This window comes from Lepus europaeus, chromosome 22 (assembly GCF_033115175.1).
Source record: "Lepus europaeus isolate LE1 chromosome 22, mLepTim1.pri, whole genome shotgun sequence".
NCBI classification, from domain to species: domain Eukaryota; kingdom Metazoa; phylum Chordata; class Mammalia; order Lagomorpha; family Leporidae; genus Lepus; species Lepus europaeus.
The window spans coordinates 41,535,940-41,548,768 of NC_084848.1; the positions used below are offsets into that span (position 1 = coordinate 41,535,940).

The following is a 12,829-nucleotide window of genomic DNA, read 5'->3' on the forward strand; positions in this document are numbered from 1 at the left end:
GATGGCGAAGGGAACATTTTGCTAATACACAGCAGTTTCCGGTGTCTGGTGCCTCTTACTCCTCTCGCCCTCTCCAGTCCCCAGGGCATGTCCACGGAGGCGTGGCTTCTAAATTTGGAGCCTGGCGATGGCTCCCGACACTGGGTGAGGGGTGCGAGTGCATTTTTCTGGCATGGAGCCTCTGTTTTCCTTGCATTCCCACAGTGACTGATTCCCCAGGCCCAGGAATGCCTCTCTGTCTGTGCATGGCTCTTCTGCCTTTGTCTGCTCAGAAGCCCAGCCTTGCCTTCCCCGCTGTGTCCTGGCTGGGGTCTGGGCTGCAGGGCCCCCATATGGGCACTGGTTCGAGTCCCGGCTGCTCCACTTCCGATCCAGCTCTCTGCTATGGCCTGGGAAAGCAGTGGAAGATGGCCCAAGTCCTTGGGCCCCTGCACCCGTGGCTGAGCTGATGGACAGGGGTCTCGGGGGCCCCTGGGCTATGGAGGTGGAGGAAGGAGGGGAGGGGGGAGGAGAGGGGGAGCCCCTGTCCTGCGGTTGCCCTGCCTCTTCTGTGGCTATTTGCACCATCACTGAGTGTCTCGGGTTCGAGGCCAGGAAGCCACAAGTGCCCTCAACAGGTGACCCATGTTCTTGCCCTGGCTTGCCTATTAGCTGACTGGGACACACTTTCCTTTTATCTCCATCCATAGCTCAAAAGACACAGATGAGGGAGAGCTTCTCGAACTCCCGCCAGAGACTCTTTGTGGTGTGGGACCACGCAGCTCAGCCCCTGTGCAGGTGATCCTTACGAAGCCATCCAGGAGTGACCGGGACCCCTGGGCCGAGTCAGGGTGCTCACTGGCTGTGCATTAGGATTGTCTGTGGGGCTGGTGCTGTGCTGCCACCTGCAGTGCTGGCATCCCATGTGGGCACTGGTTCGAGTCCCGGCTGCTCCACTTCCGATCCAGCTCTCTGCTATGGCCTGGGAAAGCAGTGGAAGATGGTCCAAGTCCTTGGGCCTCTGCACCCATGCCAGAGACCAGGAAGAAGCTCCTGGCTCCTGGCTTCGGATTGGCACAACTCCAGCCATTGTGGCCAATTGGGGAGTGAACCAATGGATGGAAGACCTCTCTCTCTCTCTCTCTCTCTCTCTCTCTCTCCCTCCCTCCCTCCCTCCCCCCCTCCCCTCTGCCTCTTCTCTCTCTTGTAACTCTGACTTTCAAATAAATAAAAAAAAAAAAACAAAAAGGATCATATGGGGAGGTTTTTTTTTTGTCTTTTTTATTGCTTTATTTTTAAAGATTTATGTATTTGAATGGCAGAGTTACAGAGAGAGCAGGAGAGAAAGCAATGAGAGCAATCTTTGATCTGCTGGTTCATGACTGGGGCTGGGCCAGGCCAAAGCCTGGAGCCTGGAACTCCATGTGAGTCTCCCAAGTGGATGGCAGGGGCCCAAGCACTTGGGCAACCTGCTGCTGCTTTTCCAGGTGCATCAGCAGGGAGCTGGACCAGAAGCGGAGCAGCCAGGACTGGAACTGGCATTTGTGGAGTGCCAGTGGCATGCAAGTAGTGGCTTTACCTGCTGTGCCGCAACACTGGCTCCTGGGGAGGGTTTTTTTTTTTTTTTTTTTAATTTGAAAGAGTTACACAGGGAGAGAAGGGGGGGGGGTCTTCCATCTGCTGGTTCACTTTCCAGTTGGCCTCAACGGCTGGAGCTGTGCCAATCAGCCATCTTCCACTGCTTTCCCAGGCCATAGTATTTTTTGAAAACCAGCAGTGGGGAGGTTCCACGTGCCAAGGATGGAGCCCAGACATGGAGAGCCCAGTGGTGCTCTGGCCAGTGAGGGCCGGGGTCTCTGTCCTGAGTGTAGGGAAAGGCCTGGCCTCACCTTTGCTCAGAAAGGATTTGGCTCTGCAGCAGCTCTTCAAATCGGCTGAGTGCACCAGGGAGCGAGGTTTGCTCAGGGCCACAGGTGAGGCCCAGGGCCTGGGTGCTGGCACAATCACCCTGTGACTCCCAGGGAGGAGCTGTGGTCTGGCTGTCCCTCTGTCCCCACGGTGCCGGCCCTCTGAGCCCCAGAGCAAGGAGAGACACATTTAATCACTTAGGAGACTGAGCAAAAACATGGAGCATTATTGATTTATTAGAAAAACTAGTAAAGGGTTTCCTCTGGTTGGTGGAAGTTAACATCTGAGCAGGTGGAGGACGAGGCCCGGCCGGCCCCAGGGCCAGCCCCAGATCGCGTGCTCTGCGCTCAGCGTTGCCTCCCTTGCATCCTCCCAAGCGGACTCGTCCAAGGGGCCCAGCCGTGTGGCCCACTGGCCTCTTCCTCTGGATCTCTGCCCTTGTCCGAAGCCTTGGGGACCCTGGTTGCCCTCCGAGAGGGAGGAGGAGTGGTGTGGAGAGGGGAGCTGGGTCTTCCTCAGGCCACCTGTTAACAGGTGCCAGTGGAGGTAGGGTGGGGAGGGAAGCTGAAGACCCTCCCACCCCCTCACCCTCCTTCAGCATCAGTTGAGGCCAGGGACAAGAGGGAAAGAGGACCACCTGGTCGTGCCCAGGACGAGCTGCCCTGGGGAGGACGCCTGTTATGCTGGTGTGGACTGGAGCTGTGTCAGCCTAGTTTGAGAATACTGTCAAAGGACTACGAGTAGAAAACGTACGGAGGAAGAGAAAACCTCACCAGGGCACAGGGGCTCAGCCCTGGCATAGCACAGGGATGCCCCGCCCCACCCCGAGCAGGATGCCTGCAGCAGCAGTCCGCTTAGCTGAGTGTCCTGGGGCCTGGCGGTGCGGGCTGGGTGCACGGGGAGCTGGCAACAGATGGTGGGTCACATGCAGCTGGCTTGGGGACCTCGGGTGTGAAACCCCAGCTCTCCCATTGGAGCCCTCGCCTCCTCGGATCTGTGGGCTGCTCGCTGAGGATGCCTTGGTTCAAGTGCTTTTGGCACACGTGGAGGGGAGAGGGCGGGCAGGCAAGCTCGCCCAGGGAAGCAGTTAAAACAGGTGCCTGCCCCCGATCTGCCCTTCAGCGGGGATTCTGCTGTGCACCCCTGACAAGGATGTGCCCTGTGATGCACAGAGCCTGCCTTGTCGCCAGGTGTGTGCAGTCACTGCAATGCCTCCTGCCTCGGTTTCCCCAGGCATAGGGAGAGGTTGCTGAATGCTGCACACCAGGTTTCCCACAGAAGCAGAGCACCTTGGGGTCCTGTGCATTGAGGCCAAGTGAAGACCCTGCCTACAGGATGGGGAGCTCAGGCCCTGTGGGGCTACCTTCCCCTCCTGTGGCTCCCGGTGGTGGCAGCTGGCTCCCCCTGCCCACAGCATTGGGGCTACAAGGTGGCATTGCTCACTCAGCTGTGCCTGGTTTGATCAACAGTGGGCTCCAGGAAGGCGTCTTAGCTGTGGCTGCCACTGAGCCTCGCCCATGTCATCTCCAGGTGTCCCAGGCTCCTTCCCGGGGTGGGGTGGAAGCGGACAGAAGTAGTGACTGCAGGCTGTGGGGGGACCTTCATGGATTCCCTGGGGGCAACCATCTGCTGCCCCCAACCTGACCCCAGTTAAGAGGCTGGACTGTGGCTGTATTTGCTTTCAGAGGGGAGTGGGGAAGATCCTTGTGGAAACCCTGACGCCTCCTCTGGAGGTCTGACCTTAGCTTGGGCGGGGCTCTCCCCCGGGACACAGGTCGCTGTTTCCTTCCCATGCCTGGGGACAGGTGGCCGCAGACGGGACCTCTGCACCTATGTGAACTCCCCGAGACCCAGGACCAGGTACGTCCCGGGGAAGCAGATCAAGGGGCGGCACACCTTCCTGGCTCTGGTCCCAGCTGTCCGAGGATAGTTGTATCCTATGGGGGGTGGTCCTACCTCAGTGTGGCCACATTTGCCACCCTGAAGTGCTGGGTGATAAACTCAGCTGCCTGTCCAGTCCATAGCATCGACAGGACGCACCTGGGCGTTGGCTTGGGGGTGCTTTTCTCTAGGTACTGGGGCCTGCACTGTCTGCCTGCGGCCCTGCTGGGGGATATTGCTGGTCTGGCTGCTGCTGGGGCTGGGTGGAAGGTCTCAGCCTGCAGAGGCAGAGCCCTGGGCTGGGTCAGACCATGTGTTACTCCTTGGGTCTCAGCTGGTAGCTCTAACCACGGCTTTGGGGAGGAATGGCCCGGCGTTCTCCCGCTTCCACCTGTGCTAGCGGCCAAGGGCACTGCAGGCAGCAGGAGGCTCCTTCAGTTGGGGAGGGGGCGCTCTTTGGGTTTCTTTTCCTGGTGGGAGGAGCAGAGAGGAAGGGACACGGCGGCCTCTGTGGTGAAGCCCAGTGGGGAGGAGGCTGGCACACGTGAGGCCCTGCATCCCATGTGCCCCTGTGGCCCCAACAGCCCCATGCCCAGAGCTGGGGCTCTGGGGACCCCACCTGAGGGCGCCTTCTCAGGCTCGAGGGACAGCTCCCCCACTCCAGTGTCCACCTCCCTTCCTCTTCCCCTTCCCCTGACTGTGACCAGGTCAGAAGTGACCCCAAGCAAGATTTGCTTTGGGAGTGGGTAGCGTTTGGGGAACCCCGTCAGCTGCCATCTCCAGCATTTGTGGGGTGTAGGGGGACTGGTGCACCCTCAGCTCAGGGGAGGGCGGAGAGCAGAGGGCAGGCGCTTCAGGGAACTGTTTTCTGGCCCCACAGGAGCTGGGAGCCCTCATCCCCGGAGGCAGAGGGCGTGGAGGCGGGCATTGGATGGCCAGGCCGGCAGAGGCAGCTATTACAGCGCAGCGGCGTGGGGCCCTGGCCAGGCGGCGGGCGGGAGGAGGTCAAGGCCATGGCCACGGCACCTGCCTGGGCCCACCCGCTGCTACTTCTTTTTGGGGAAGAAGCTGAATCTCTTCTCTTTGTCTTTCTTGCTGAGGCTGGCATCGGGGCCGGCGAGGGAGGGCAGGGGCAGGCTCTGTGCCTTCACGCGGATGCTCTGGGACTCATTGATGGCGGTGCTCACACTCTGCAGCCAGGACAGCATCTCCTCCTGTCCAAGGGATGAGCAGGGCTGAACCTGACCTCCAGGGCCCCACCACACTGGGGTGCCCTGAGGTCAGGGGGCTGGGGTCTCCTCCACCTGCCCCTCTGTTGGCTACGCCAGGCACGTACCTCATCTTTGCCATGGAAGAGCCATTCGCTGCCATTACTCAGCCTGGGAGGATAAAGGGTTTGTTGTCATGAGGCCAGCTGTGGGGGCCTGGGCCTGGGCAGAGGGCTAGCTCTGATCCCGCAGTCCCCCAGCCCAAGGTGCAGCCCTCTCTCAGTAGCTCAGCAGCTTCCGAAAGAGGTAAAAAACTGCACCCTCCGCTGCTGTGATTAGAGCTGTCCCCACTCAGTTCTGGAGCTGCTCCCTTCCGGTGCACCTGTCCCCAGGCAGGGGCCATGGCCAGGGCAGCCTCACCTCAGCTTAAAGACGTGCTTCTTCTTCTTGTAGTTGGCGGCGATCTCACAGATGGCATGTCTCAGGGCCAGGGGCTCCTCCCCGTGGTAGGGCACCCCCAGGGCCAGGTTCTTGGCATCTTTGTAGAAGGTCAGCTCACAGTTCCTGAGCACACAGTACAAGTTGTTCCACGACCTGACAGACAGACAGGCAGATCAGGCAAGGTCCCTAGACGGCATCGCTACAATTACTTCCTGTTGTGCTACTGTTTCTTTTTGGGTACTGATAGTGATACATTTTATTGTTTTGTTTCTTCTTTTACAAAAGCAAATGCAGTGGGTGTTCTAGCAGTTGAGACCACTGCTTGGGATGTCTGCTTCCCATATTGTACAGCCTGGGTTTGAGCCCTGCCTTGGCTTCCTGCTAATTCACACCCTGGGAGGCAGCAGATGGTGGCTGAAGTGCTTGGGCCCCTGCCAGACTGGGTTCCTGGTCCCTGTCTTCGGTGTGGCTCAGCCCTTGGCTCTTGAGGGCACTTGGGGAGTGGCTTAATGGGTCAGTGGATGGGACCTTGCTTTTGTTTGTTTTCATTTTGTTTGAAAGGCAGAGCGGGAGACAGAGCTTCCATCTGCTGGTTCACCCCCGAAATGCCTGAAACAGCCCGAGCTGGGCTGGGCCACAGCCAGAGGCCTAGAACTCAGTCTGGGTCTCTCATGGGTGGCAAACAGTCCAAGGCAGAGGGAGTCCTGGATGGGCCAACCCCAAAGACACGGCTGTCTCGGGTCAGGAAGAGAGCAGCTGTTGTGTCGCTTCTTCAAGGTCCGGGAGTCACTGGATGACAGCTCCAGGAGGGACCCGCAGAAGGTTATCTCCCATTTCACAGATGAGAGGACTGAGGTTCAGACTGGTAAAAGTTGGGGATTGGTCCTGGACCAATCTGCCAAGTCTGCCCACCTGTCACCCAGCCCTGGGATAGCAAATTTCGCCAAGTGCCCACTGTGTGCCAGGCACAGGGCCATACTGAAAAGGCAAGCCAGTGCAGGGAGAGGCGGGGTCACTCAGACCCCCGGGTCTGCACGTGGGACCAGAACCAACGGTGATGGGATCTGGCTGTGGTGTGTCCCCCACAGGCCCGAGCGTCGCAGCCTTGGACCCCCAAGTCCTGTGTTAAGGGCCCTGAGTGGGTGGTGTGCAGGAGCTGGCCTGGTGGGCGGCCTCAGTTACTGGGTGTGGCCTCAGGTGGTCTCAGGGTGAGGCTGCTTTGCAGCCCTAGTGGGGCGTGGCCTTTTTCTGCCTCCTGGCTCACCTGCAACCTGCAACCTCCCCCTGCTGGCTTTGCGCATCACCGCTGCTTCCCTCGCTCATCAGAGGCCCAACCACTGGGGGCACTGCTCTTGAACTTGACCCTCTGAAATCGAGCTAAACCTTTTCTCCATGAAGTTCGTTTCAGGTCCATCCTTATGAATCCCCCAAGCTATCAGACCACAGGTGGCGGCCACCTCTGCCCCCACCCATGGCCACAGTAGCTGCCAGCCCACCCCACCCACCTGTTGGATGCCTTCTTGTTGGGCCCCTCCAAGTCATGCTTGCGGCCCAGATAGCCCTCCATCTGCACGCTGTGTGCGTGGTCCCGCTGGGCCGGCAGCGTGGCGGGCTCGTCCCCCTCGCTCAGCGGGGTGTCCAGGACCTTAAAGAGGGGCTCCGTGGCGGGCCTCTCGTCTGCAGTAGATTGCTCCTCCGGGCCGTCCTGGGGCTGCCCTGGCGGGGGCGGCGGCTGCAGGTCCTGAGGCCATGTTCCCCCTTCTTCCCCCTGCTTGGACACAGGGAAGGAGCACACCTTTGCTATTCCCAGCAAAGTGGGGCCATCAGCAGGCCCGCGCCTGAACCTGGTCCCTTTCCACCAGGCATACCCACCTGCTTTCTCAGCCTCTGCTCACACCCGGGACTCCCTTCCCAGTTCACAGAGAGTGGGCGCCCACCCCCGCCGCCAAGCTAACACAGCAACAGAAGGTTCTTGGAGGAGCCGGAGGCACGCAAGGAATGACCTCAGGCAGGACAGGTGTGGATACTGCTCGCAGAGCCCCGGCTGTGCCCTGCTCAGGGCAGACACTGCAGCTGCGTGGCATGAGAGGGGCCCGTGGGTGTTCCTATAAAGGTTTCGCTGCTCAGACCATTTCAGAAACCAGTGGCACTTGGAAGGTGACTGACGGAGCACTCCTGCTCCCTTCAAAAGGAGTCTGAAGCCCTCATGCTGTGGGCACCAGGCCCTGGGCGCCCGCCCTGGGGACCCTCCTCGGCCTTTATCAGCTCTAGCAGATTCCCCCTACCCTGGCTGGCGTCTGTTGGAAGGGGCGGGGGTCTTAACCCTGGCTACAGCTTCCCCAGGTACTGGGAGCTGTGGAAACATACTCTCCAGTCCCACCATCAAAATGCTGAGGTCGCTGGCCTGGAGTGGGCAGCAGAGGGGGAGAATTACTGCCCCAGGGCACTCTGGGGCCTTGCTTGTCACCCTTGCCCCGCCAATGGCCAGGACAAGCACGGGAGGTGGGGGTCTCCTGGGAGCCATGCAGGCAGCCTCGCCTTCCTGAAGACCCCAGCCTAGAGGCCTGACCACTGGAGGACTCACAGCCTGAAGTGGTTGCCACCCCACACAGGCCACTTCTGGACGCCCAAAGGCCCAAGGACACTGACAGCCCTGGAGGACTAGGGCCACCCCAGGTAGCAAGGAATCTCTGTTCTTTTCCTGCTTCTCTGCCTGCCCCAGCAAGCAAAGATGGTGGTCAGATGGGGGGTGGGAGTGGGGAGGGTCTCTCCCCACCGTGGGTCAAACCTGGCACGGAGGTGCTGGGGACAGGTGGAAGCAGGCGCCCCACTGGGCGTCAGGCGGAAGCCCCGCCTTAAAGCACGCTGGCTAGACTTGATGGGGGCGGGCTCTTGGAATGGGGAGGGGGTGTGGGCTCCGTGGAGGTGGTGTGGTTGGAAGAAGAAAGTTACTCATGTTTGCGACCCATCCAATTGAGACCCTTAGCAAACAGGGCTCCAGGAGAGTTTCTTGTAGAGAAAGCCATGGTGTGGCTGGGAAAGCTTGTAAACCATTGACCCAGAATTCCAGTGCACAGAGAGGGGAAGTGATCTGCCCAGGATCCCACAGCCGGGAGGTACAGGAGGCAATCAGCCTGGCTGGCCTGGCCTTTGTCATTGTCCCTTTAGGATGCTCATCTCTGGCCTCACGCCCCTCCAGGGGAGGGAAGGGGCTGGGCTACCCTCATCTCTATACATCTCAGATCATCCATGGTTGGCCAGCACCTGCCACAGGGACTGGGGCCACCGGCCCTGCCTGGATCATCCTTTAGAAGGAGAAGAGGCCGGGGAGCCTGGTCTGGGGTCCTCCTGACCATAGCTTGTGGCCATGTAGGGGTGGAGGGAACTGGAAGAGGTGGGGCCTTGGGCAAGGTGGCCAGGTCGTGGGAGGGGTTCACGTGGCTGTCACTGGTCCCCAGTGAGTCCTTAAGGGAACGAGTTATAAAAAGAGGGAGCCTAGCTCCTGGATGTCTCCGGCTTCCTGCTTCACCATCTGACCACGCCCTTCCCTGTATGCTAACCATGGTGCCACCCTCCCCATTGTGATGCAGCCAAGGAGGGGGGGTGGACCCAGCCCTGCTCTGTCAAGTAGGCAGCTTCGTTCTGTAGTCGTAGCAACAGAAAAGGGGCTAAGCCTGGGAGGACCCCGCTGGATCCCCCACAGCCACTCCCGCCCTTCTCACATGACCTCACCCCACTCCTGGGACTGGTGTCGCTAGAAACCTCTATGCTACAACATCCACCAGACTTAACTACTTCTCCCCTTGCCCCTCCTTAGAGAATAAAGGTGGGCTTTGGCCAGGACCGACTCCCCACTGAAGTCCACCTTCCCCTATTTCTTCTTCACCTGGCCCACGGTCCTCGGTGGGGACACACAGAGGCCGGGGCCAGTGCCATTGGAAGCTGTGTGGTCATGGGTTGGCTTTGAAGAACGGGGCTGCCCAACGTGAGCCTAGATTTCTCTTGTGTTCTTGGAGATGACTTCAACGCATGCTGACCCCTCCCTCGACCAAGGTCAAGGTCGGAAAAGGAGGAGTGAAGATGAGGGTGGGAGATGGAGGCTGTGGGAGGGGCTGGTGAGGCTGGGGGAGGGGACGCAGATGAGAAAGGCGTGGTGTTGATATGGAATGAGGGTGGGTGCAGGAGAGAGATGATGGCCTTGGGGACCAATGCTTTCTTCCCATCCTCAGCTCCAAGGGAAGCTGGCTGACTCCCCAGGGAGGGGGCAGCACCTGCAGGGGCTGTGGTAGAGGATGGGGGACTTCTCAAAAGGCCACTAGAGCAGAGACTCCTGTAGGCTTTCAGAGCTGTCTGACCCCTGCCCTTAGTCCCCTCCTGCTCGACCACCAGCTGGGACCACCTGCAGGAGCCCGCAGCCTGCTCCCACTGGACTCTCCCCATGCTCCACGCGCACACCCTGTCCAGGGCTCAAAGCTCAGGTGTGGGATCAGACAGGCTGGGAGTGAGCATCCTGGGTCTCCAGCATCACTCGCGCTTCCTGTGTTGGTGGTGGGGGGAGAGGGGAGAGACACAGGTGGTCTGAGGCATGGTAATGTAAGCTGGCATCTGCACCCGTGGGCTCTGTTATGCTCTTCAGCCCTGTCGGCCCACCAGCTCCCTCCTTGGGGCGCGGCTGTGGCAAGGGCCCCAGCTGGCTAGCACGATGACCTCCAAACAAACTTTTAGCCCTAGAGTAGAGGACGTTTGGGACTGAAAAAGGAGCGAGCGGACTCAGCCATTGGCAGGTAAGGCCTCAGTTCCTCTTCCCGTAGCCGGAGCATTCCAGGCCCAGAGACAGGAATGGGGGGCCCACATGAACAGGGTAGGCAGCTGGGAGCCCACCCAAAGCATGGAGCTGGGCGATGCAGAGGGGCCTGGAAAGGCAAAGGCAGAAGTCCCTAGATGGTGCTACTTAGTGCAAGTTTCTGGTGATTCCCATTTAGATTTTTACAAGGAGCCCACAACCTTGCAAAGACAAGACTTCAGGGAAGACTGTGTTGGGGCACATCAGGGTGGACAGATCCTTTTCTGAAGCCAAAACCATCTCGAGAATTACTCTTGGGTTGCAGTCTGCAGAGGAAGCGGTCGAAGGCAATGCAGCCTCATGCCACTGGCAGCCTGCTTGTTGCCTGGGTCCCTCCTGCCACAGCTGTGAGCTGTGGAGGGGCCGGCGCTGTGGCATAGCGGGTAAAGCTGCTGCCTGGAGTGCTGACATCCCATATGGGCACCAGTTGGAGTCCTGACTGCTCCACTTCCTATCCAGTTCTCTGCTATGGCCTGGGAAAGCAGTAGAGGATGGCCCAAGTCCTTGGATCCCTGAACCCATGTGGGAGACCTGGAAGAAGCTCCTGGCTCCTGGCTTTGGATTGGCCCAGCTCCGGCTATTGCGGTCATTTGGGGAGTGAACCAGTGGATGGACCCCCACCCCCACCCCACCTCTCTGTAACTCTGCCTTTCAAATAAATGTCTTTAAAAAAATGTGCTGCGGTGATCTTTACTATGTGAATCGCAGGCCATCATTTTTCCAGCAGTGCCCCTGGGAGGATGTTGTAGGCAGGCTCAGGGGTGTGGGCTGGGGGGAGAGTGGGGCTGGTGAGTGGCACTGATGTGAGAAAACAGATTCTCAGAATTCTACTCTGGGGAAAGGTTTTGGGTCATTGGATTTGGCCCCTCCTTTTATATATGTGGAATCTGGGGTCCAGAAAAATGCAGTGACTCCTGGGCTTACACAGCACACTAGTGGGAGAGCTGGCTTCTGTTTCCCTGGCTAATCTGAAAGGCATATGTCCCAGGCTGGCCAGCTGGTGCTGGGCCCGTGGGGGTGGTTGGGGGACCACAGGCATCTAAGTGGCTGGACACAGATCCCCTCCTGCCTGGAGCTGCCTGAGACCAGGTGAGACCTGCACTGGAAATGTGTTCATCCCTGCCTCTTTCCTGACTGGATCCGTCAAAGACATCCCGGCTGAGTGATGAACCTGTGCAGACCTGCGGCCCCGGGGTCAGACTGGTGGCATGCTTTGGGAAGCAAGGCTTCAGGGCTCAATAGGCTTCAGGGCTCAATAAGCTGGAAGAAGGGCAGAGGGGATGGTCCTCCTGCTGCCCCTAGAAGCTGCAGTCCCAGGCCAGCAGAGGGACCGAGGGCAGAGAGTGCCAGGAAGGGACGCTGGACACTGCCCAGGGCCAGAGCAGGCTGCTCGTGTGGCTGAGGTGTGGAGGTCGATGAGATGACTCAGGTCCCTGCTTCCTCTGTGCCATGAGGCAGGCGGCCTGCTGGGGGTGCCCTGCACAGGACACCACCCGGAGGAGCTGGAGGAAACGCCGGCTCTTAGGCCAGGGCAGCAGGGACGTCGGATCCTTAAGTGGGAGAATGGCCAGGGTGGGAGCTGGAGTAAGTGCAGTCACTGCCTGCAGAGACCCCAGGCTCTGGTCTGGGAGACCTGCAGTGTGTGTGTGTGTGGGGGGGCTGCTGCTGGGACTGTGATGTCCCGGGGACCAGCAGCGTTGGCTGCTGGTTAAGGGAGACCAGGGAAGGAAACTTCACAGACAGGAGTGCTTTTCAGGGTCTTCTAGGACTACAAAGGGGGGATGGCTCCCTGAGAATGTTTGCAGCCTTGGAAAGTCAAGTGGAGCCGTGTGATCCTGGCTTTCTAGGGTCCTGCCTTGCTAGGAAACTGGCTTGGGAGGGGAAACAAGAGGGTTGGGACCTGCACACAGCTGGGTGCAAATTCCTCCTCTGCACCGAAGGCACGGACAGTGCACTTCCGGAGTTGGCCAGCAGGTGGCGCAGGGACTGCACACCCACAGCTGACTCTCCCCTTCCTAGGTGGAAAATAACTCCAGCCCGAGGTTTGGAAGTTGCTTCTGGAACGCAGGCCACAGGGTGCTCTCTCTAAAGGTCACCCTAGCAGGTGATAACCAGGGCATGAGGGCGCACTCCAGGATCAGACGGTTCAACCTTAGCAATGCTACCCATGAGCTAGGCACCTGTTGGGCCCCAGCGAATGTGCAGGGGTTCTCAGAGGTCCCAGGAAGTGGTTTACACAAGAAGACAAAGGAACGGTCTATTGAGTTCAAAGCTGCCAATGAGAGGGAGAGCCGGCAGCTGAGGGTGCACAGGGCCCAGCTTTGCAATGAAAAAGCAGAGGCTGGTGAGGAGGAGGTGGTGGACTGAGGCTGTGGGGGACTGAGGGGCTCTCGTGGGAAGCGGCTCAGGCCCTGCGGCCCAGGGCTCAGGTGCCCGTGCAAGATGACAAGAGGACAAGAAGGGGATGGACTGAGTGAGGGGTGCGGAGAAAGCTGGGGAAGTGGCAAGAGCAGGCACAGCCGCTGTCCCCACACCCACGTGGCTGCTGTGCAAGGCCATCAGAACCTGC

At 59.5% G+C, this 12,829-nt stretch overlaps 1 protein-coding gene across 1 annotated transcript in view; it reads right to left on the reverse strand.

Annotated features, from left to right (window-relative positions):
• Positions 1-4,814: 4,814 nt before the first annotated feature.
• The window catches only part of SPTB (spectrin beta, erythrocytic), a 76,435-nt gene continuing 68,420 nt past the window's right edge, over positions 4,815-12,829 (reverse strand). The window contains exons 32-35 of the mRNA XM_062181783.1: positions 6,923-7,185; positions 5,397-5,570; positions 5,105-5,147; positions 4,815-4,982 (exon numbers count right to left, since the gene is read on the reverse strand). Coding sequence (XP_062037767.1) covers positions 4,815-4,982; positions 5,105-5,147; positions 5,397-5,570; positions 6,923-7,185 — 648 coding nt within the window. The remainder of the gene's footprint in view (positions 4,983-5,104; positions 5,148-5,396; positions 5,571-6,922; positions 7,186-12,829) is intronic.